Source organism: Apodemus sylvaticus, chromosome 1 (genome assembly GCF_947179515.1).
Source record: "Apodemus sylvaticus chromosome 1, mApoSyl1.1, whole genome shotgun sequence".
NCBI classification, from domain to species: Eukaryota; Metazoa; Chordata; class Mammalia; order Rodentia; family Muridae; genus Apodemus; species Apodemus sylvaticus.
In genome coordinates, this window is record NC_067472.1 from 96,292,483 (window position 1) to 96,317,529 (window position 25,047).

General features: G+C 44.6%; 1 protein-coding gene and 1 long non-coding RNA gene across 3 annotated transcripts in view; one reads left to right on the forward strand and one right to left on the reverse strand.

Annotated features, from left to right (window-relative positions):
• The window catches only part of LOC127698139 (uncharacterized), a 21,296-nt gene extending 14,352 nt beyond the window's left edge, over positions 1 to 6,944 (reverse strand). The window contains exons 1-2 of the long non-coding RNA XR_007980685.1: positions 6,723 to 6,944; positions 5,335 to 5,461 (exon numbers count right to left, since the gene is read on the reverse strand). This is a non-coding gene — a long non-coding RNA (uncharacterized LOC127698139). The remainder of the gene's footprint in view (positions 1 to 5,334; positions 5,462 to 6,722) is intronic.
• Positions 6,586 to 24,257, forward strand: Tmem9b (TMEM9 domain family member B). 2 transcript variants are annotated; one of them, XM_052201415.1, is made up of 5 exons: positions 6,586 to 6,727; positions 9,155 to 9,246; positions 14,243 to 14,351; positions 16,767 to 16,901; positions 23,829 to 24,257. In XM_052201415.1, the coding sequence occupies exons 3-5, from the start codon at positions 14,268 to 14,270 to the stop codon at positions 23,982 to 23,984; spliced, it is 375 nt and encodes a 124-aa protein (XP_052057375.1). In that variant the 5' UTR covers positions 6,586 to 6,727; positions 9,155 to 9,246; positions 14,243 to 14,267; the 3' UTR covers positions 23,985 to 24,257. The 2 variants fall into 2 exon arrangements, with proteins under 2 accessions (XP_052057375.1, XP_052057366.1); XM_052201406.1 differs by lacking the exon at positions 6,586 to 6,727 and adding an exon at positions 7,058 to 7,269.
• Positions 24,258 to 25,047: the final 790 nt, after the last annotated feature.

The window sequence follows — 25,047 nt, forward strand, 5'->3', positions numbered from 1 at the left end:
AGGACTGTGAATGCAAAGCCAGCCTGTGCAACATGGGAAGACTGTCTCAAAAAGGGGCTGGAGGAAGACTGGAGAGATGGGTCAGCAGTTAAGAGCTCTTGCAGAGAACCTTAATTTGGTTCCCAACACCCACATCAGTCATCTTACTATCATCTGTAATTGTAGCTCCAGATCAGATGCTCTCTTCTGTTTTTTTTTTTTTAATGGAAACCTGCACATATGTATGCACCTGTACATACACACACACACACACACACACACACACACACACACAGACAGAATGGGGGGGTATTTTTCTAAGGGAGGAAGACCAATGCTGGGGGGTATAACTCAGCGGTGGAGTGACCAGCATGGGTAAAACACTGCATGATCACCAGCACTACAAAGAAACAAAAAGAGGAGAAATAAGGAAGATACAGTAAGCCGGGCGGTGGTGGTACACGTCTGTAATCCCAGCACTTGGGAAGAAGAGGCAGGCGGATTTCTGAGTTCAAGGCCAGCCTGGTCTACAGAGTGAGTTCTAGGACAGCCGGGGCTACACAGAGAAACCCTGTCTCAAAAAACAAAAACAAAAACAAAAAAAACAAAAAAAGAGGCAATGACTAACTTTATTCCCAAGAGAATGTAATCATGTGCTATTTAGATCAACTATGAATACTGTATATACCTTTATAATAAAATATTTAATCTTAATAGTATAAAATATGTATATTAGGATAGAGGATGTAGAAATGTTTTCAAAAAAGTTTTAGACTTAGACTATGTGTCTCATTTCTTATTCTAAAAATTAAAACAATGCTCAAAAATTAAAAAAAAAATTAAGAAATACTAATACTAGGCCTGTAATCCCAGCTACTCAGTAGAGGCTGAGGCAGGAGTACACCAAATTCAAGGCATGCCTGGGCTACAGAGTGAGTTAAAGCCAACCCAGACAATTTAGAGAAGCTTCACTAAAAGAGGGTTGGTAGAGTCCTGCGCTAATATGAGCAAAACTTTAGGTTCCATGTAACCCCCAGCACACCAAACAACCACCAAAACATGCTGTTTAGAAATGTGGATTTAAATCTCAAAGATGGCAAAAATATAAAGATTTGGAGATTAGAAATTGATGTAGCAGGCCAGAGTGGGCTTTTTTTAAAGAGTACTTTTTATTATAAATCTCATACTACATGATTAAAGATTAATGTTGTGACACTTTTCCTAGAAAACTCTCAGAAACACCTATTTACTAGCACTCTGCCCCCCAAACCACATCATCTGGGAGACGGTTTGTGCCACTGGCAGCAGGAGGGGACAGGGGTCTCAGTAGACTCTAAGGTGAGGGCCTCTTGGGAAGGTCTGGAGCAGGTGGTCACAGCTGCTGATTTCAAGATGACAGTGGCTGGGGAGGGGCAGAGGAGCATTGGCTGTCCTTGCACCAAACAGTTGCAACTGTTTTGTTATTTTAGGAACTCAAGACTTTAGCAGCAGTAGTGGCACTAACAGCTCTGAGAACAGAAATGATACTCTAGCACCATGACTCCTGGGTACCATGATGGGCACTAGCCAGCAAGAGTGTGTATGGTAAGGCACACTTATGTGGTTCCACAGAGTACAGACAACCTCGTATTAAAGGAGACTAAATAAGAAGAGCAGACTGGCCGGGCAGTGGTAGTGCACGCCTGTAATCCCAGCACTTGGGAGGCAGAGGCAGGTGGATTTCTGAGTTCCAGGCCAGCCTGGTCTACAGAGTGAGTTCCAGGACAGCCAAGGCTACGCAGAGAAACCCTGTCTTGAAAAACCAAAAAAAAAAAAAAAAAAAAAAAGAGCTAAAGTCTTGAGTTCCTAAGACTGATGACTGATAGGCGCACATGATAAAGTTCATATTCTGCCTTCTTTACATTTGGAGATGGCTCCTCTTGCCTTCCTAACTGTTGCCCAGAGAGAATTTTTCAGGCTTTACCAAGAGGTGAGAACTCAGATCTGGTGGTAAAGTGCCCTTGCCCTGTTAATCAAGAGGAATGCAGTAGGGGCTGAGGATGTAACTTAGAGGGGAAAAGCTTGCGAGCTCTGGGCTCAATTTCTAACATGGCAGAGAAATACAAAAAAAGGAAAGCCTGCCCCTAGGGAAGCCAGGAGAAGGGCAGACAGGAAGCGGATGCTCAGGTGAGTGCCGGAGTAGAAATGAGAGAGCTCTAAAGTTCCCCAAGTCTGCCCTTCGCACTTTGGGCCTCTCAGCCTCATCTCCAGGTTAGAAAGAAATCAAGCCAAGACTAAAGTAAATACCTGTTATTCCTGTGACAACTAAATACATTTCTTTCCCTCTCCTTTTCTTTTTCCCTGGTCCATTTCCCTGGATCTCACTCTCCAGGTCCAAAGTTATTAAAACAAAGGTTCCTCTGCTCAAAGGGACCACAAGATTTTGGAAGAGGGTGGGAGCATAAAGGTATATATGACATCCCAATTTCACCATAATAAAGTAAGTTAGAAAAGAGATCTGCAAAGCCACAGGCATGTCCACTTGTAAAGGAAGGCTTTTCAGCATTAAAGATCCCTGATCTACAGGAAAGAGTCATACATGTGTACACTGGGCAGAGCAAGAGAAGTAAAGCCTTCTATTAAAGTCGGCTGAAATTCATTTCATATTCATTTTTTGGCAGATACACTTCTCCCAAGCCCTTAGTTCTACCTGTCCCAGCCTCTTAGTTTGGGTTTCCATTGCTGTAAAGAGACACCATGACCACAGCAACTCTTTTTTTTTTTTTGTTGGGCGGGGGGAGAAAACTTTTATTTCACTCATAGTTCCATGTAACAGCTCATCATTAAAAGCAGTGAGAACAGTCACTCACACAGGGCAGGAACCTGGAGGCAGGAGCTGACACAGAAGCCATGCAGGGGTGCTGCTTACTGTCTTGCTCTTTGTGATTTGATCAGCCTGCATTCTTTTTTTTTTTAATTCAATATATTTATTTACATTTCAAATGATTTCCCCTTTTCTGGCTCCCCACTCCCACAAGTCCCATAAGCTCTCTTCCCTCCTCCTGTTCCTCCATCCACCCCTTCCCACTTCCCTGTTCTAGTATTTCCCTATACTGCTGCACTGACTGAGCCTTTCCAGAACCAGGGGCTACTCCTCCGTTCTTCTTGTACATCATTTGATATGTGGATTATGTCTTGGGTATTCCAAGTTTCTAGGCTAATATCCATTATCAGTGAGTGCATACCATGATTGATCTTTTGAGACTGGGTTACCTCACTTAGTATGATGTTCTCTAGTTCTATCCATTTGTCTAAGAATTTCATGAATTCATTGTTTCTAAAGGCTGAATAGTACTCCATTGTATATATATACCACATTTTTTGTATCCGTTCCTCCTTTGAGGGACACCTGGGTTCTTTCCAGCTTCTGGCTATTATAAATAGGGCTGCTATGAACATAGGACCACAGTAACTCTTATAGTGTACAACATTTAATTGGAGCTGCCTTACAGTTTCGGAAGTTCAGTTCATTACCATTGTGGCAGGAAGCATGGCAGTGCACGGGCAGCCGTGGTGCTGGAGGAGCTGAGCCAAAAGGCAGCAGGAGACTATAAGCCACACTGTGCGTGGGTTGAGCATGTGAGATCTCAAAGCCCTCTCCCAGTGACACACTTCCTCCAAGGCCACACCTCCTAACAGTGCCACTCCCTGCGGGCCAAACATTCAGTCTATGGAAGGCCATTCCTACTCAAACCACCACAGCCAGTTTCTCCCCATCACTACTCTTGTATCTTAACCTGAATCTCCAGTCTATGGTCAGTTACATGTCACTAATGGCTGCCTCACTGTGCATTACAGAACAAAAATTTCTAATAGCCACATTAAGGTTTTGTTTTGTTTTATTACTTTGTAAAGATTTTGTTGTTGTTTTGTTTTTTGAGACAGGGTTTCTCTGTGTAGCCCTGGCTGTCCTAGAACTCACTCTGTAGACCAGGCTGGCCTTGAACTCAGAAAGCCACCTGCCTCTGTCTCCCAAGTGCTGGGATTACAGGCGTGCGCCACCACGCTGGCTGCAAAGAATTTTATCAGCACATTTCTAACTTTATTCCCAGGTTTCCCCAGCTTATTTTCCCACATGAATGAAATGTGTATAAGCAAAAAACCTGAAAAGAGCTGCAGTGTGTAGGAGCTTGGTCTTAGAAATAGTAGACTTCTAGATTTTTTTGTTTTGTGACAGGGTTTCCCTGTGTAACAGCCCTAGCTATCCTGGAACTCGCTTCGTAGACTAGGCTGGGCCAAATTCTCAAGAGATCTACCTGCCTCTCACTCCCAATTGCAAGGATTAAAACCGTGAGTTACCACCCCTGGCTAGAGATCTAGATTTTTATCAGATCCACAAAAGAAAGAAATTTTAAAAGCAGCCATGTATAAAATAGCAGCTCCTATAACTTGTGCCAACTTCTTCAGAAGTCACCTCAATTCTGTTTGCCTTGCTCTTAGAAGCATCATCAAAATTCCCCACCGGATCTGGAACTACCATCACCTCTTTACTGAGTAGCAAGTGGTGCTTTTCCACCCAGATTGTTTGGGTAGCTTCAGCTATTCTCTTTAAACTAGTCACTGTCTGCACCGAACTGGTTTAGGATGCTGGGGAACACTTCTGTTAGCTGCTTTACTCATCTCAGTGTGGCCTGCAACGGTGAAAGTGTTTGCTGCCAGAGACGCCTGAACTTTAGAGTTGCTAAAATGGATCAGTTTCTTGGTTTTTAAACCTGTTCACCTCTTCAATATCAGTAATCGTTTACTAACTTCTTTATGGAGAACTGCATTTTTATCATCTGCTGTGGCTGTTCTATGAACCACCTTCTTTCTGTGGGAGGTGCCTTTCCCAACAATGCAAACATGTGCCTGCAGCTTGGCAGGTTTTTCCTGGTTCATGATTATTTCATCTTGGTAGTAGAAATGGGGCTATGTGGGAGGACTAGGGGTCTCAAGCAGACAAGCTGAGATAAGGGACACACGTGGGGACACAATCCGATGTATTCAAAATATTTACATTTTAACTACTATTTCAAATTTTAATTTTATGTGTATGAGTGTTTCGCCAAAATATACACATGTGTACCATTTGTGTCAGTGCCACTGGGAAACAGAAGAGTGGAGCCACTCCCCTGGGTAGGGAGTCCCAGATGGCTGCATGCTGCCGAGTAGGCGGGGCCTAGCAAACCTCAATCTTCTGCAGGAGCAGCAAGTGCTCACAGCCGCTGAGTCATCTCTTCAGCCCCATCTTTAATCAGTATTTTAAAATAAAAAGATTTTGATTTCCTCGTGTTGACTTCGAAATACAGTATACAGTGCTCAATTTAGATTACTCACAGTCAAATGTTCAATCGCCACATGTAGCTCTAAAGTTCTGCCCATAGTGAGTGTTACGTGGTCTTCATTAAACAGATGAGGTGGTCCTGATTTAGTGGCCCATGCCTGTAGTCAGTTACTAGGGAACCTGAGGGAGAGGGTGGATCTCTTGAGCCCGTAGTTTGAGACAGAGTGGACAAAGAGAAGAAAATAAACCACCGGCCTAGGCACTGCTGCAGTCCTGTCTCCGTATCCCATCAAACCTCTGGAAAGAATTATTTTTTATTTGTTTTTTTTCTCCTTCCTCTTCCTCCTCCTTCTTTTTGTGAGACAGGGTTTCTCTGTGTTGCCTTTGGAACTCACTTTGTAGACCAGGCTGTCCTGGTCTCAGAGATCTGCCTGCCTCTGGGATCAAAGGCATGCTGAATCAAAAGTATCCAACAATAGCACTGGCTCTGAGAAGATTTTGAAGGAGGGCCCTATGCTTTATCTGAAGAACACACATTCCTTTTAGATGTCAGACATACAGCTAAACTGATCCAAACTGACTACTAGGTCAGCTTTTAGCAATCAGATCTGCAATGCCTCACCAACAAATTTTGTTTTGGCAGTCCTGCAATTAGTAGGACATCCTTTAGAAGGATTTGAATTATCCCCAGTGTGTCAGCACCGTCACAAGAACTGGTGTGAAAGCATCTAGACCTCTGGGCTAGTTGTTATTTAGGACTAAAAAGGGCGAAATAAATTTAATGCAATAGCACCTTGTGTTAGGTTCTAGTCTAGCATCAACAAGAATCACATAGCACAAAAACGCTGCGAAATTTCTACCTGTAAATTAAGACATTTCCACCAACCAGGAAAGGGCCACTTAAAGGGGCGGTGGGAATCTTATAAGTAGATTTCGAAAATCATAAAATGTAACCCCCTCTTATTGGAAGGAAGTGATTTTCCCTAATGACATTCAGCAAATCCCTAAGGGTTGCGATGAGCAAGCTGCATCCATTTCTCTACCCCAGAGTCTTTACTAAGTGAAAAAATACATTTTAATGAGAAGTACTATGTTCTCTCCAGGGTGCTCCTAAAGCATCTACAGAAAAAGACACCCCATGGAGTAGCATCTGCGCGCCCTGAACTGACTGAGAGGTCAACTGTTTAAAATAGGCACTGCTTCACAGGAGCTTGGCGCCTGGATTCTCCACCTCCAGGAGTCCTGGGCGGGGGATGCTCCAGGGGCGGTCCACGTCTTGCAAAGCCTGACTTGAGCCTGCCCCGATCCGCCGCCATGGCTCATTTCCCAGCCCTAGACTGTACCAAGGCTGTCAGCCCCTAGTGGAAGACACACCCTCGTGCACAGCTCACAGCTACCGATGGAAGCCGGGCAGGGGGCTGAGTCCTGGAGGCGCACGGACCTAAGGTTTGTATCGAAGCATAGATGCCGAGCCTGGAGCCTCCACCAGCGGGTGGGCTTCCGATTTCCGGACGCTCGGTCTCTCTAGGCCAGGTCTCCACGCACAGCACCCTCTCGGCCTCCGCAGTTCCCGGGATGGGGCTCACCCGGCCTGCCGGACTGGGTCCGCACGGTCTGCTCCCTAGGGGTGCAGGATTCGCCAGCTCTCGCTGCGGAAGACCCCCCCCGCCCCCCCCCCCCAGACTTCAGTGCAGCCCCAGGGCCGCGGCTGTGACGGGCCTTGTGCACCCGGAACCGTTTCCGGGGCGGAGGCTTTCTCGCAGCTGACCCGGCGCGGACGGTGACGCGCAGACCCAGGCGGAAGTGCGGGCGGAGGATCCCGAGCCGGATCCCGAGCCGGGCGCGGGGCTCGGGGCTCGCTGGGGCGGCTGGCTCCCGCGATGGCGAGCCTGTCGTGCGGAAGCCTGCTGCGGCTGGGCTCTGGGCTCAGCATGTCCTGCCTGGCGCTGTCGGTGCTGCTGCTCGCGCAGCTGACAGGCGCCGCCAAGGTGAGTCCGGCCCCGCCCGGCTCCTGACAGGAGCTCCGCCCCTGCCTCTGGCCTGGCTGAAACTGGGGCTGACCACTTGCTCCCCACTCTCGTGTCTCCCAGTCCCACAGCCAGATCCCCCCCGCTTCACAGCCCGGGCTGGCCCTTCCTAGAGCACCCTAACCCTCAGCCCCTGACAGTGCCAGAGCCGGGTCTGCAACCCTCTGTCTCTTGACATTTCTCTTCCCGGCCCGACAGAGCACACCCGGAACTTTACAGCCCTGGGAGCTTTGAACTTTCCACCCATAAACTCTGGCAGCCCACCCCTGCACTTCACCAGCTCTCAGCCCCCAATCCAAACGATGGAATACCCTCATCTCCCCGAAGTCTTCCCTACTAAAGACTAGCTCCCTTCACCCTCAACTCCCCGAAGTCTTCCCTACTAGGGACTAGCTCCCCTCAACTCATTGATGAGCACATTCCCTTGCCATGGTGGGGGCTCGACTCTCTAGTGGCAACTATCGATACACACACACACACACACACACACACACACCCTACCTACCTCTTCTGATAATGTATTAGCCTAGGAGAGAGGGGAGGGAAAGTTGTGTTCTTTCCCACATTGTGTTTCTTAACTGTTCCGGTCCCCTCATGTTATCTGGTGCCCCAGAGCTGCCCTGGCCCAAGAAAACATGTGCTTTCTTCCCAGTGCTCTAACTCATTTTTTGGGGGGGCAAAATAGAAAGATTCCACGGTGTAGTGGGAAACAGTGACACTGCATTTTTAAAAGAAGAGTTTTGTGATATTTTTAAATGTTATAAAGGGCTGGAAAAAATAGGTCACAAGTAGGCAGGTGTTTTTATCAGTTTTTTTTTTTCAATCTTTCTGATGTCATCAGAAATAGGGACAGCAAAAAGTTTCCCAACTTTTGAAATATTGTTGGTATCCTCTGCATGGAAGTCAAACATTACCATTTTCTGTAGTGTATGTTTGTCCCTCTCCCCTTGATAGGATTTGTCCCAGTAAACAGGAACCGCGTCTCTTGCTTATCTGAGTCCTCCTCATTGAACAGAGGCTCTGGCACAGTGGTTACTGATACATTTAGGAGCTGTTAACAGCTCTGCCAGATATTTCATTGTACCTAGGAGTAGTGGCTATGTCTCAGCGGGGACTAATGAGCCACTGCCTTCCCGCATAAACACCCCTTGGCTGAGAAAGCATCTCTTGGATGTGTGCAGAATTTAATGCTTGCTCTGCCTCGAGAGACTTGTATTGCTAGAAGTTGTCTTCTTTGTCAACCATGGATTAGAAGCCAAGTTCCTGGGGGACACTGGGAAGATTCCAACTGCTTTCCCTTTTGGCGTCCCTAGCACGGGCTGAGTGCCCCTCTTCATCCTGTTTATAGCTGACTCAGCCTCTTTATCCATGCCCAGTGCCTTTCTCCAAAGGGAAAAAGTCAGGAAAGAAGAAGCTAGAAGAACTCCAACTCTCCTCAGCCCACTGTTGGGTTGCAGACTGAGTTGACCTTATGCATCGAAGCATACGCTATAGCACTGAGCCACCCCCACCCCCAGCCTAGGCCTGTGACTTGCTTATAGATAATCTTTAATTCCATTCTCCCCAATCCTTTTGTATCAGCATATCTCTTGTAGGCCCTAGTGTCTGTCATGGTATGTTTTTCTAGTCATGCGATTGTCATGCGGTTGATTGATAAATGAGTTTAATAAGGCATAGATAGGGTCTTGTGGATTTTAGGAACTTGTATCTCTCAAACCTAAATCTTTATAATGGTGTTAGAATATTTGACAGGGGTTCTTAGCAAAAAGTATGTGAGCCTATTTTTTTAAAAAATATATTGTTGATAAAGTATAAACAAGTTATACTATTTTCACTTTTATTATAGAACTTTGAAGATGTGAGATGTAAATGTATCTGCCCTCCCTATAAAGAGAATCCTGGGCATATTTATAATAAGAATATATCTCAGAAAGATTGGTAAGTATCTTGGGTGAAGAAATCATCTGTCACATATTCTGTGGTTCTTGCTGTTAATTCAGACTGTTCAGATGATGTCTCATTGCTCTCTTAAGCAAAAGTGGCATATTTTAGACTGGGGTCCTGATTGTATGATACATGTCTAAAGGAATACTGTAGCCTAAACAGAAAGCTCTAGGCTGGGGAGGTTTCTTATCAGATGGGACTGAGTTTATTGTACCTAAACCACCAATAGCTATTCTTTTGTGCCCTCTCAAAACATTGGTCAGGGATCTTTCTCCTGCCTTTCAGTGAAAGGCAAGTTGAGCCTTCTTTATCTGATGTATAATTTTTTTAAGCACTTAAAAATGTGTGTGTGTTGTCACTTATACAATGGGTATCTGTGGAGGCCAGGAGAGGAAATTGAATTTTCTGAAACCGGTGTTACAGGTTTGTAAGATGACCAACTCCGGTGCTGGGAATTGACCTCCTAGCCTCTACAATGGTAGCAGGCACACTCAACTAGCGAGCCATCTGGTATAGATCCTATGGTATACCATGGCACCTGGTCTATAATTTTTACAGCTTATACAGTGTATGGGAGTAGGGCGTTGTTTGGTTTGGGATTTGTGTTTTGTTTTGAGACAAGATCTTACTCTGGAGTCCAGATCAGCCTGGCACATGTTTTGTACACCAGGCTAGTTCAGGCTCCTGCTCTTCTCGCCTCTACTCCCCAGGCCACAGTTTGTAAGTTTCGACGACAGAGTGCCAAATATTGGAGGCTATATTTAAGTTTCAGAGACTCGGGAATGAAGGAGAATAAAGTTTGTGTGTCTGAGTTCCTGTTTTGGGGTGTGTCAGGTAGTTCAGATTAGGCTGAGACTGTGATCTTTCAGGCCCTTAGGCAATGAGGCAGGCCTGAGATGGCCGGGATCCTGATTGACTAGTTGACCAGGAGAAGCCGTCTCAGTTTATCCCAGTGGACTAGGAATGTAATTTTCCCTGTGTGTGCGCGCGCGCGCCTTGAAACAGGAAGCAGCAGGTTGTACAGCAGGAAGGATGTCTTTCTCCCTGTGGGCCTGTGATGTCATGGCCACAGTGGAAGGTTGACGGGAACAGCCCCAAATGATGAGTACTTTTGTGTGTGCTTGATTTCACAGCTCTGTAGTCAGCAGTGATTGGAAAGCAAGATTAAATTTGTTCCATCACAAGTTTCCAAATTGACTTTTGAGCTTAACTTTCTCTGGTGCCGTTGTTTACTCTTCCTACAATATGCATTTAGATTCAGTCTTTTTGGTGTCTTCTTCTGGTCTGGTGAACATCTGTGTATCATTTTAAGGTATTTTAAATGGTATTTAAGGTTATGTACCACAAGTTACTTTACATAATACATGCAAGCTCATTTTTTTTTAAATGCTGGAGATCAGATCCAGGGTCTTGTAAATGCTAGATAAACATTCTCCCGCTGGGCAGTATCCCCAGCCTTTAAATCCATCTTTACGTTATTTCTATGGCTTCCCACAGCTACATTGAACATGTATAATCAGTTTGTTTTCTTATTGGTGACAGACTGTGATGTGTATTAGTGGAGTAGCAGCCAAACTCACTTTTAAAGTGTGTAACACTGATTTTGTTTGTTTGTTATTCAGGGCTGAGATAGGGCCATGTCTTCATCTTTGGTTATAAATTAAAACTAGCAGCTTTGAAAATAAACAGCTGAAAACAAGACTTATTGGAAATTTTCTTCCATCTTTCCTACGTTCCCTTGCTTGTAAGTCTTTTGCTGATATATGTTCCCAGTTGACAGAATTTTTAACCTGTTTGGACAGATAGGCAGATTGTGGTAGACCAGGATGCTATGACTCCCTGAAGACCTGGGTATTGCAAGTCCCAAAATACACTTTCACCTTCTAGTCTCTGGACCTCTTGTTTTGTCCAGTTGTTAGCTTTAGTTCTTTATTGACTTGAAATAGCTGATTAAAAACAAGGAAAGTTAGAGCAGTCCTCTGGTTTGTCTTTGGGATTTGGGGCAAAGCTGGTTCTTCCTTTGAGCACTAGATGGAGGTGTTTTCTCCCCAATGGAGGAGTTAGAGAAAGGACTGAAGGAGCTGAAGGGGTTTGCAACCCTCATAGGTAGAATAATAATATCAATCAACCAGAGCTCTCAGGGTCTAAACCACCAACCAAGGAGGACCCATGACTCTAGCAGCATGTGTAGCAGAGGATGGCCTTGTCGGGTATCAATGGGAGAAGAGGCCCTTGGTCTTGTGAAGGATTGATGCCCCAGTGTAGGGGAATGTGAGGGCAGGGAGGCAGGAGTGGGTGGGTGGGAGGACACCCTCATAGAAGCAGGAGAAGGGGGAATGGGATAAGAGGTTTCTGGGAAATCAGGAAAGGGAATAACATCTGAAATGTAAATAAATAAAATATCCAATAAAAAAATTAAAAAAAAAAAAAGCCTGCTGAGCCACGTCTTGACTAGCTCTGTTTGTTATGGGTTAGTCAGAACCCTTCCTGCCTGTCAGCCCTTTACTTCTCCCTCCCTCCCTCTCTCCCTCCCTCCCTTCCTCCTTCTTTCCTTCCCTCCCTCCCCTTCTGTTTAGAAACAGGGTCTCTGTCTCTCTGTGTAGTCTCAGCCTGCCTGGAATTCTGGATTATCCTGCCTCAGCCTTCCAAGTGCTGTGATTACAGGTCAATGCTGCTGTGTCCAGCTTCTTTTTTTTCTGAGACAGGGTTTCTCTGTGCAGCCCTGGCTGCCCTGGCTGTTTTGGTGTTTGCCACCACCCCTGGTTTCCAATTCACACTATTTTTAATTGCTCCAGTGTAGCATATGAATGATGTATCACATTTAACAAAGAGTAGATTATGAAATGCTGAAAAGTGGATCCCTAAAGCCACGGTGAGAAATAATTACATCCTTGGGCCAGTTATGCTGGCCCATGATTTCAATCTCAGCACTTGGGAGGCACAAACAGGTTGATCTCTGTGAGTTCCAGGACAGCCTGGTCTACAGAGCAGGCAGGAGCTGGAGAGACGGCCAGCAGCTGAGAGCGATTAACAATCTTGCAAAGGATCTGGCTTTGGTTCCCAGCTTTGCTGTCAGGCAGCTCACAACCACCTGTAACTCCAGTTTCAGTAAATATGATGGCCCTTTGACCTCCAAGGACACTTGCATGCATATGGTACACATAAACATGTGTAGGTACACATATATACATATAAATTGAAAATTAAAATTTAATGCATTTTTCCAGTTGTGAGCCTAGCCTTTAACAGCTGAGCCATCTCTCCAGCCTGAATGTATTTTTAAATAAAAAATGAAATCTACAAAAATAAAAGAGACGGCCAGATGTTGTGGTGCACCTTTAATCCCAGCACTTGGGAAGTAGAGGCAAGTGAATCTCTGTGACTTTGAGGCCAGCCTGGTCTATAAAGCAAGGTCCATGACCACCAGGGATGTTACACAGAGAAGCCCTATCTCAAAAAATGGGGGGGTGGGGGCATTTATTTTTTTCAAAAGCAATGCTACCAAAAATATCTTTTCTCAAATCTGTCATTTCTGAAAAATGAGTGATTACTTTCATTTTGCAATTGTGTGTGTGATGTGTGTGCTCATGCCTCATACTTCTCAAATACTCAACCCTCTGAGCAGTTTCCCAGCCCTGGCTTCCAGTTTGGTATGTCTTCACTAGTCCTCTCTGGCTGCCTCAAGAATGCTTTGACAGAATCCTCTTATCCCAGCCAGTCTTCTCGGGTGCTCAGTGTGCTGAGATGATTCCTTCTTTGACCCATCAAAATCCACCTTTGCACATTCTGCTGCCTCTGAACTATAGCATTAGAAACAAATAAAACTCAAAATGGTGAGAGTGATAAAAAGTTCAGTTATCTATAACAAGTAATTTAATTTGAACAAAAGCTGGACAGGCAGTGGTGGCACACACCTTCAATCTCAGCACTCAGGAGCAGAGGCAGGGAGATCTCTGAGTTCAAGGCCAGCCTGGTCTTGAGTTCCAAGACAGCCAGGGGTACACAGAGAAATACTGTCACAAAAACACACAATAATAAAGGATAATGATAATAATAGTTTATGGGGACAGGGAGATGGCTTAGTGGCTAAGAATGCTGCTGTATATGAGTCCCGAGGTGGACTCTCTACCACCCACGTAAAAAGCCAGCTACGGCCATGCATGTCTGTCCCCAGAGGTGCAGGGAGCAGAGGCAGGAGGACCACTGGGGCTTGCTGGCTGCTAGGCTAGCCCAGTTTCAGGCAGAGATCTTGTCTCAGGAAACAAGGGAAGGAGTGGTAGAGTAGGATATTTGTTGTTTTGCTCGGGTCTCTGCATGTGTGTGCAGGTACACGTGTGCATGTGCGCCACTCTTTCTCACACACAAATGGAAACTAAGGTGTGGTTAGTTCATAAAGGATAACATTTACATAATGCCTTGTGTTACTTTAAAGCATTTAAAGGAGTTTTGCTTGGTAACTGGGCAAGTCTAAATATGACTTGTTTTGGCAAATAATTTTGTGGGTTTTTTTTTAATACAGTTTGGGATTTTCTGGGCCCTTTAAAACTGTTAGTAGTAGCAACTTGGACACAGATAGCCATTGACTTTTGGCTTCTTACAATGTCTTTGGCTTTTTTCACTTTAAAAAAAAAAGATTTATTTATTTTATATATGTGAGTACACTGTTGCTGTCTTCAGACACACCAGAGAGGGCATTGGATCTCATTACAGATGGTTGTGAGCCACCATGTGGTTGCTGGGAAGTGAACTCAAGACCTCTGGAAGAACAGTCAGTGCTCTTTACTGCTAAGCCGTCTCTCCAGTCTAGTTTTTTACACTGTTACCTTACCAAAATGCCAACACTAAGGAAATTATTTCACTTTCATTTATTGATCATTTAGTCCTTTTTCTTTGGGTAAGCTCAATAACTGTTCTGGGTTTCAGGACCAGTTTTGATCAGAGACAGGAGAATATCAAGCCAGGTTTCCTCAGTATTTACTCTTTTTTTCAGTGATTGCCTTCATGTTGTGGAGCCCATGCCTGTGCGGGGACCCGACGTAGAAGCATACTGTCTACGCTGTGAATGCAAATACGAAGAGAGAAGCTCTGTCACAATCAAGGTGAAACAAGAGCACGTGCACATGCACACACACACACACACACACACACATGCACGCATTCACACGTGCTCTCCAGAAAGACAGAAGCCCTTGAACTTCCCTGAAAGTTATAATGGCCGTGCTCCTACTTTCTGGATTTGTTAGGACATATTAAACAGACAAATGAAATGGCTCTGAAACTACATGCTATGTTTAGTGAGCACATTCTGAAATATATCGTAGTTTATCATTCAGTGAGACACATTATCAGACCCTCTTGCTCCTACCCCCACCCCCAACCCCTGGACTGAATGATGCATTTAGCCACTATTGTAGAGTGTAACTCCAGGTCTTCAGTCCCAAAGGAAATGGGGTATGGACAACTTATCACCATTAGATCTCTAATGAGCTCAATTACTTAATTATAATGGCAAGTGATTCTAGGGTTTTGTTTGTTTAAGATCTTGCTTTGCATTCTGTTCCTCAAAAGCAGGCCTCATAACTCAGGAGACAGAGGCAGGCAGACCTCTGAGTTTGAGGCCAGCCAGGTCTACATAGTAAATTTTAGGACAGAGACAATGATATGTTGAGAGACCCTATCTCAAACAAAACAAAACAAAACAAAACAAAACAAAAAACTAAAAAAAAAGATAAAAGATAAAGGTTTTAAAGATGTGTTGGTTTTATTTTATGCAAGTGTGCATGTGTGTCTGTATATCAGGTACATGCCTGTTCCTGCAGAGGTCAGAAGAGGGCACTGAATCCTCTGGAGCTGGGGTTATGGATGGTTTTCAGGCAGCATGTGGATGCTGCAAATTGAACCTGGATCCTCTATAAAAGAGCAACAACTGCTCTAAACTCCCATCTTTCAAGTTCCCTAAATTATTATTTTATGTGTATGAATGTTTTGCCTGTATGTATGTCTATGTACCAGTTACATACCTGATGCTCATGGAGGTCAGAAGGGGGCATCAGACCTCAGGAATCGGAGTTGTAGACAGAAGTCTCCAGTGGGTGCTAGGAACCGAACCTGGGTCCTCTAGAAGCAGTCAGTGTTCCTAAGTGCTGTGCCATCTCCCCAGCCCCAATCATTCATTTTTTTGTGGAGCCCAGGGCCTTACATCCAACAGGACAATGTTTGACCACTGAAGTACAGCCTCAACTTTTATGCTTTTTAAAAAAAAAAAAAAAAACCTTAAATATATAATTTATATACTTTAAAATTATCTTGCTTGTAAGTATCTAATTTAGTAAATTAGAACAATTTCTTAAATTTCAGTTTTTAAACACTTCTGTCTGTGGCCCCTAATAGTCACTATTTTTAACTTTCTGCCTATGCTCATTTAAATATTTTATGTAAGTAAAGTCATATGTGGCCCGCCATGACTTTTTACTTTGGACTGTAGTATGCACTAGAACTTCGTCATGTTATTGCTAAATAGTATTCCTCTGTACGACTGCTTCTCAGCTCATGGATATTTGGATCATTTCCATAATACTGGCTTGAGTGTTTTTGTATGGATGTATTTGTTTTTCTCTTGGGAAAATTCCTCAGAGTGGTAAATGTGCTCGTTGAAGAGATGGACAGACACTTTTTCCAAGTGGTGGCAGTGTGTGAGGGCTCCACCTTTCCATGCCTTTGCCAACATATGTTCTGTGTTATTACAGCCAACTGAGGGCTGTCATGTGGCAGCACATGACTTTTTAAAAAAGATTGATTTATTTATTTTATGTGTATGAGTACGCTGTAGCTGTTCTGATGCTTGTGAGCCATCGTGTGTTTGCTGGGACTTTGAATTCAGGAGCTCTGCTCGCTCTGGTTGGCCCCGCTCTCTTCGGCCTAAAGATTTATTTATTGTTATATCTAAGTACACTGTAGCTGTCTTCAGACACACCAAAAGAGGGTGTCAGATCTCTTTACAGATGGTTGTGAGCCACCATATGATTGTTGGGATTTGAACTCGGGACCTTCAGAAGAGCAGTCTCTTAACTGCTGAGCCATCTCTCTAGCCCAGGCACATAACTTAATATCCCCCCAAAATCAGTGTCCTGACAACTGTTTTTGCTGACCTACATCAATCTGAAGGAATATTCTGTTGAAACCCACCTGAATCACAGTTTGGCTAGGATTCCTGTAGGTTGTTATGGCAGTGATGTGACCATAGGATTCTGTGTTCAGCTGAAGAAAGAAAACAACTGTGCAGGCCACAGTGGCGAATGATGGGGTTGGTGAGGGGCCACAAAAGATCCAGAGGCAGCGCTTTGTCCCCTCCTTCCTGCCTTGGTAGATTCAGGCTTCCTCTTCTGCTGGGCTCTGGCTGTACCAACCCTGTGCTCCAAGTAGATGTGCCAGTCTTCCCAAGATGTCACTGTTACTAAACAAACTTTGCTATCTTTGTTTGAACTGAGGTGTGACTTCTTTTATTTTTCCTTTAGGTTACCATTATAATTTATCTGTCTATTTTGGGCCTTCTGCTTCTGTACATGGTCTATCTTACCTTAGTTGAGCCCATACTGAAGAGGCGCCTCTTTGGACACTCCCAGCTGTTGCAGAGCGATGACGATGTTGGGGTAAGTTCTGGCCTTCAGGAGCTGCTCCTTGCCAGTCTCTGTCCAAAGGTGGTGTGGAGGAAATGGTGTAGGCAGATGTTTTCATGCTGCTGCAGGTCCTTGCTGAAGCACTGATACATGATCTAACTAGTGTGTACCTCGCTCTGAAGAAATTGTTCTAGCAAGCTGTAGATGTAGTTGTTTCAACTGATGGTCCTTGGCGAGGGTTTATACAGGAGCCTGCACTGCTCATGCTCAGGAAACATCTGGGGTAGCTTTTTCTTTTCTTTTCTTTTCTTTTCTTTTCTTTTCTTTTCTTTTCTTTCTTTTTTTTTTCTCTTTTTTTCCCCCAAGACAGGGTTTCTCTTTATAGTCCTGGCCGTCCTGGAGCTCACTCTGTAGACCAGGCTGGCCTTGAACTCACTGGGGTAGCTTTTTAACTCAGGCCTCTGCAAAACATTTTGCCTCCACCACCTGATACTTTTGAAGGCAAGCAGGTGGCCAGGTGTAGTGGCTCATGCCTTTGGTTCCAACACTTGGGATGCCGTGGCTGGTGGATCTCTGTAAATTGGGCGCCAGCTTGGTCTATATAGTGAGTTCCAGGAAAACCAGTGCTAAACAATAAGATCTGTCTCCAAAAGCATAAAAGAAAAAAGGCAAGCATGCCCTTTGAAAGGGAAATATGATGCCGTAACATTCTTGCCTTGCTCCTGTATCGGTAGCTTACTGTTCTACACATCTTTTTCATCTTTTTGCTTAAAGACAAAAACAATGGTACTTTTCTTTAACTTTAGAAAAAAAAATCTAGCCAGCACTCTGGCTAATAGAGATTCTCCTATCATTAAAACACGTTTGCCCATAGATGGTTATTGCCAGTGTGTAAACTGTGTGACGGTCTCCCTTTGGCTTTGACATTACTTCATTGAAAGTGTCTGTGGAGAGCTAGGTAGACAGCTTCGTGGATAAAGCACTTCCTGTGCGCGTGCGAGGACCAGAGTTTCAACCCTTGGGGCTCACATGAACACTGGATGGGTGAGCGACCTGCATGTGACTCCGTGTGCAGAGGGTAGAGACAGTATCCAAGAGCCAGCTGCCTGGCTCTACTGACCACACAGGGAGCTCAGTCAACTGATGGACCTGCCTCACTGGGTAAGGCAGAGAGCAGGAGAAGAAGACAACTTCAGGCCTTCAGACACACGTGCTCACATGCAAACAGACATGCATGCATGCATGCATACATGCTACACACAGAGACACATGTAAAAACGTCTAGGAATTGACATAATCCATAAGCTTGTTGTTTAGTTTAGAGAATTGATTATTAAATCTATCAATGTCTTGTGTAGATTAGTTCTGAATATTCCATTATCATATATAATTACTATTTAGAATGATTTTTTTCTTTACCTTTTATTTACTATATTCCTAAAAGTGGATAAAGCTCAGTGTAATCTCAAGAGTCAACTGTAAAAGCCAAGCCTGGAGCAGGCCTGCTAACCACCTCAAAAGGACTTTTTAGTGCAGGGAATCCTGGGTGCTCAGGAGGCAAAGGCAGGAGGATCACAGGCCAGGGGCAGCAGGAGAAGTTTAGCAAGACCTTGCTTCAATAAAAACACTAGGGCTGGGAATAGGAGCTTGTAACCTTAGTACTCGAGAGGCTAAGACAGGAGGTTCACAAGTTTGAGGGTTGCCTCACCTACATGAAGAGACTCAACAACAAGAACAGTCACCCTAAAATAGAAAGGAAGAGAAACATTTTAATGAATTCACTTGTTTCTTGTTAGTTAATTCACTTAATTCTTTGTTTTGAAGCAGTGTCTTATAGTGTAACCCACAAAGGGCAGCACATAAACATCTCCTGCCCAGCTTGGGATTAAAGGTGCAGGAGGAGGTGTGGGGGGATGGCTTAGTAGCTACAGTCCTTGGTGTGCAAGCATAAAGACCAGAGTTTGAATCTCAAAACTCATGTAAAACTGGGTAAGGAGCACCTGTCTGTAACCCCTGCGCTCCTACAAGATGGAAGATGGAGACAGGAGAATTCTCAGAAACTTATGGGCCACTAGCCTCGTGTGTGAGGCTACAGAGTAGTGAGCAACAGAGGAGAGGCCCTGTCTCAGACATGGTGGACACCTGAGGCTGTTCTCTGCCCTCCATACACGTGCCTGGGCACTCCCATATGCCTCTACTCACACACACAAACCAAACATTTTAACTAAGAACAAATAATTCCAGAAGTAGATTGGTAGGCTGAGAGAAAGGTAAGTCTGGAGATCTGATGTAATAAAACAAACAAAGTGTAAAAATGGAGCTAAGCACAGACAGGCAGGACTTCGTGTACGTATGTGTAACCCCAAATCTAGGAGGTAGAAGCAGGATGACTAAAAGTTAAAGATCATTCTTGGTCACATGGAGTTCAGTGACAGCCTAGGCAACTTGAGAAGCTGTCTCAGTACAAAATAAATTGAAACACACAAACATACAAACAAACAAAAAACCCCAAAGGGCTTAAAAGATAGCTTAATGCTTAAGAATGCACTTTGTCTGGGCTGGAGAGATGGCTCAGAGGTTAGAGTACTGACTGCTCTTCCAGAGGTCCTGAGTTCAGTTCTCAGCAACCACATGGTAGCTCACAACCATCTGTAATGGGATCCGGTGCCTTCTTCTGGTGTGTCAAGACAGCTACAGTGCATCCATATAAATAAATAAAGCCTTTAAAAAAAACCGAAACAGAACGCACATTGTTCTTGCACCAGTTTCATTCCCAGCACCGGCATCAGTGGCTCACAACTGCCTGTCACTCCAGCTCCTGGGGCTCTGATGCCTGTAGCTCCGGTCTCAGCAGGCACATGCACACACATACAACAAAATTAACAATAATAAGTCTGAAACGCAATACACACATAAATCAGATAGTAGAATTACTGTCTAACTTGTATAGCAAAGCAGTAGAGTCTAAAATACTGTTTTCACAGTAATTTCCATTTATGTATTCTCAACCCTGATTGTATAGATACTAGGGTTAAATTATCCTTTGGTGTGGAGAAACCTTGCCTTTAAGAAACATGGCAGGAGCTGGGCAGTGGTGGTGCACACCTTTAATCCCAGTACTTGGGAGACAGAGGCAGGCGGATTTCGGAGTTCGAGGCCAGCCTGGTCTACAGAGTGAGTTCCAGGACAGCCAGGGCTACACAGAGAAACCCTGCCTCAACAAACAAACAAACAAACAAACAAACAAACAAACAAAAGAAACACGGCAGGAGAACAAAACCACCACCAGCTGAGAACTATTGGCATCAAAGGCCTCACAGAGTTCTATTCCTAGTATAAAAGTCTACGCTTCCTTTAATACATCCTTGCAGCATTAGTTACCTGCTGCTCACTCAGACACAATGTAAATGCAATACACACAAAATGTAAGCTGGTGCAAAAATATGTAGGTGTTACCATGGAGGTCAGCATTGATTGACTGGCTCTTATGCTTAGTAACTGCTTCGCCCATCGGTGATTAATTCTGCCTACACATTGACCTTTGGAAGCACTGTCACTAAGAGCCCCAGCTAACTCTGATATTTGTCAGACCGATTCTAGGCAGAGAAAGGTTTTCCTACCAAAGCTATGAGTTTAACTATACAAACAGAAGTCAGATCTCAGTTCCTATGAAGTGCTTAGCTAACATGGGAGTTCTTCAGCACATACTTTTTAGAGGTTCATTTTTAAGGCATTTAAGTTCTCTCTCATTTTTATTACATTTTAGGGCAGATAAAAGAGTACAGTTAGCCAAGAGGTTCACTTTAGACAATGGTAGTATTTGTCGTATCATATATCCGGGACACATAGTCTCTGTTATCTAAACATTCTGGTAAAATGTGCTTTGTGTTCATTGTAATTTTAATCAGGTGTAAAGAGAACAAACACGCGTAAGTGAAAATCTTCTATTTACACTCTCCTGGTCCTGGTGTCTCCTAGTCTGATCTTGTTCTGTAGTTGGATAGCAGACCAAAGGATTAACTGGTTTGTTTAGTCATATGAGTTTGTTCCTTGGGAGTAGTTGACAGGCCTGTGTAACTGACCGCCTCTCTGATAAAGTACTTCCTCCTTGCCAGCATTGTTTCTGTCCAAATAAACCAATAGGGGTAATATTTTATACACAACATCACTGATGCACCATTTTCCCATACTAATCTATCCGAAACAATCTGGTGTGTTGACACCAACTTAGGGTTAGACTGACTAAGTGTTAGTAATTTGTTAAATGACCTTGGGCCACTTTGTTTCTTTGTTGCAAATCAAGTAATGCTAATTTAGCCTTCTGTCTTTCTTTTTTCTTTTTTTTTCATCCCTCCCTCTCCCTGTGACATACCTCAATCTCTGCCTGTCAACAGGGTCTTGCTTATAGCCCTGACTGACCTAGAACTTGCTGTATACACCAGGCTAGCCCCAGGCCTGCAGCAGTCCTTCCAAGAGCTCGGGTTCTGAGTGAGCACCACTGGGCTAGCCTTCTCCCTTCCTCATTGTTCCTTCGAATCTGTGGAACATCCTAGACTTCACACATTGTCTTTATGATTTTCTTTTGTAGAGTTAAAAACAAATAATGAGATTAGCAGAAGACAATGTCTAAGTTAGAGGACATTCTGATAAAGACTCCATATAGAAAAGTCTTTGGAGTGGGTTCTGGCTGACAACTTAAGAGTTCAGTTGTCAGAACCCATGACCGAGACTCCAACACTAGGGCATATGACATCCTCTTCTGGCTTCCGAGGACACATGCACTCGTGTGCACACAGCTACCCACATAGACATAATAGAAACAGAGTAAATCTCTAAAAGTAGAACAGACAAAAAGCTTTGTTGAGTTCCAGAAAGCTGGCTGAGTGGGTAAAGGCGCTTAGTACAGGAGCAAGCCCAGCTCCCTGCCACAGCTCCCGGCACACAGACGTGGGTGCGAAGAGAAAAGGACTCTGCAGAGTTGTCCTGCACACACACACACACACACACACACACACACACACACACACACACACACACAATCTCTCTCTCTCATGCACACAGAGAAAGTAATAAATTACTTTTGCAGAGAACACAGGTTGTGTCCGAGTGCCCACATGATACCTCTCAACCATCTTCAACTCTAGACGCAGAGGTTCTCACACTCTTCTGCCCTAAATGGGCACCAGGAATGAACGTGGTGCACAGACATGCATGCAGGAAAAACCTACATATGACACATAAATTGATCCTTAAGTAAAAAGAAAGAAAATTTTGGGGTAGTAAACGTAGTAGAAATGTCTTGCTGTAGAAACATGGCCAAGTAAAGCCCCGAGTAACGGCTGTAATGCAGTCAGCGTGTGTGGACAGCTTTCCAGCCACGCCCTCTCCTGCCCAGCCCGGCTGCCTGCATGCAGCAGAGTAGTGTTGCTTCTCTCACGTAGGCAAACCCAGTTTAAGAGGCCTGGCCTGTGTTGGAACGTTTAGAAACTTTGCTGACATGGGGTAGAGGAAAACTTAAAGGAAAGGCAAAACAAAAACAGTAAATTACAATTGAGCCTATTTGTCATGTGGGCAGCTGTGTTGACATTTCATCCATAGGTGGATTAGTGGGGTGGTTTCCTCTGTAATGACTGCAAACATCCAGTTGGACTAGTTTATTTTGACAGGAGAATCTGGCTTTGTACACAAAGCAGGGTAACCTTCTTTAGCCTCTTTCCTAAGATAGCAATTAGCACGGAAGCCCTGGAATACTGCAATGAAAGATGGTGTTGTTGATTAGATATGCTGAAGCCAGCCAGTCCTCATCCTCCTCCGTACCAGAAGGTACTAAAGCATGTGAGCTGTCCTCACTAGAGTGGGGAAGAGGAAAATCAAGGAGATGTTAGAAAGCAGCCCATCAGTGCATGCCAAGGGCCAGAGAGGCACTGAGACCAGGCAAGGAATAACCTTGAGAGCTCCTGCTTGTTCTATGGCCAAGGCTGACATGTAGACCGTTCTGATATAAACGGGAGTTGAGAAATGGAAAGACAGAGGAGTTCTCCTTTGTCATAGATGAGTGCTGAAATATTGATCAATACAGAGGAAAGTTCTACATTAATACCTGTCATAGAGATAGTAATGTGAAAACAGGCTTCTTAAGTCAGTGGTGGGTGGTGTGTGCCTTCTAGCTCTTGGGAGCAGGATGTTGGAGGACCACTAGTTTGTGGTCATCCTGGACAGCATAGTGGTCCAGGCTAGCCTGGGCGATGTGGAAAGACCATATCTCAAGGGAAAGAAAGGCACAAAAAATGACTGAAATTTTAAAAAAGATTTTAAAAGTTTTGTGTGACATGTGTACATTTTTGCAGATGCCTTGGGTGGCCAAGAAAGGGTGATAGATCCCTTGGGGCTAGAGTGTAGGCAACCGTGAGCTGCCTTCGAAGGTGCTAGAAAATGTATTCAGGTCTTCCAGAAGAACAGCAGGCAGTCTTAACTGTCAAACCATTTCTCTAGCCCCTTTTTAAAAAAAGTTTAATTGCATTAATTAATTAATTTGTGTGGGCACATGCATACCTCAGGGTGTGTGAAAGTCACAGGAAAACTTGCAGGAGTCAGCTCTCTTTCCACTGTGTGGGTCCAGGGATCAAACTCAGGGCAGGCTTCGTGTAGATGTCTTTACCTGCTGTGCCATCTCACTGTCCCAAGAAGATATTCTCCCACTAACTATGAAAGACTTCTTTTTAAGGTAAATGACCACTGTCCTTGTCTTGGTTTCTGCTCCTTAAGGAAACCGCTATTGGGAATGGTGACCCCGTGTCTCATGTGCCCCTTATTCCTCCTGCCTCTGGAATCCTCCGCTCCGATAGCGGAGTTTGTCCTGCTTCCGATTGTTGAAGGCCTAGACCACCCACCCTGCCCGGCTCCCAGGCTGTTCTGCGGGCTGGCCCTGCCACCTCTAACACCTTCTGCTTTGACTTTCAGGATCACCAGCCGTTTGCAAATGCCCATGATGTGCTGGCCCGCTCGCGCAGCCGCGCCAACGTTCTGAACAAGGTGGAGTATGCACAGCAGCGCTGGAAGCTTCAGGTCCAGGAGCAGCGAAAGTCTGTCTTCGACCGACATGTTGTCCTCAGCTAACTGGGAACTTGAATCAAGGTGACTAGAAAGAACACGGCAGACAACTGGGAAGAATGGACTGGGGGTCCGTGCATTTTAATGCCGTTTGTTTTTACAAATACTTGTTGGATGGAGGAAGACTCAAAACTGGAAGCAACCCCCAGGCTTGGTATTTTTCTTGTTAATGTATTAATAGAGACATTTTTAAAGCACACAGTTCCAAGTCAACCAGTAAATCTTTTCCTACTTGTGACTTTTACTAATAAAATTAAGCTGCCTGTGAGTTATCTTGAAGTCCTGTGCCAGGAACAGCTCTCTTTCTTGCCACACGGTTGTAACTTGGTGTTCAAGATCATTTCCAGGTGTGTCTTTGCTTCTCTTTCTTGTGGTGGTGGTGGGGGCGGTGCCTCGGGAGTGCTCGAGTACCTTCTCTCGGGTGCCTTTCCCCAGCAGACCTGTGAACACAGCAGACCCTCTACTTCACACTCGCTAAGCCCCAGTGTGGCTGGCTCGTCAGCGTGCTGGCCTCCCCACTGGACGTTTGCACTGACTACATCACCTAGATCCTGGTTGGCCTGTGGCTGCATTTTATGACAAGTTGGATCTGAACTGCCTGGTGGCTCCTCACAAAATGAAGACTTGTTTCGTGCACTGTTATGTCTGACGCAACATGTCCTAGAACAAACTGGCCTTTCGCTAGTTTACACTAATAACTAAACACAGTCTCCGTGTGTGTGGTCTTCCTCATCTTCTAGTAGCTCTAAGGACTTGAACATTTAGAATAAAGACATTTTCTCTTAAGCCCAAGTCTTCCGATGATTGACATACACATGCTGGCCAGCCTGTTCTGACCTGCTGAGAGGCAGCTCTTGGAACTGGGACTAGAGTTCAGATCTGCTCTCCCTGAGAAGTCTAACAGTTACTGGATAACTGGCTTTTTTCTTCATACATCCTCTTTGGAATGGAACAATAAAATAATTTACAACGCCCAATCAGTGTGTCTATTCTCCAGCCTTTGTTCTTGTGCTGTGTGACAAGCACGTGACACAGAGACATTTGGTACACTGTTGTTTGAAAACATGTT

Excerpts from the sequence above, each read along its gene's own strand:
- Tmem9b (XM_052201406.1), top strand. The coding sequence starts at position 7,162 with ATGGCGAGCCTGTCGTGCGGAAGCCTGCTGCGGCTGGGCTCTGGGCTC. Across the intron at positions 7,270-9,154 it reads AGCTGACAGGCGCCGCCAAG|AACTTTGAAGATGTGAGATG; the intron begins GTGAGTCCGGCC and ends CTTTTATTATAG. Across the intron at positions 9,247-14,242 it reads AATATATCTCAGAAAGATTG|TGATTGCCTTCATGTTGTGG; the intron begins GTAAGTATCTTG and ends TCTTTTTTTCAG.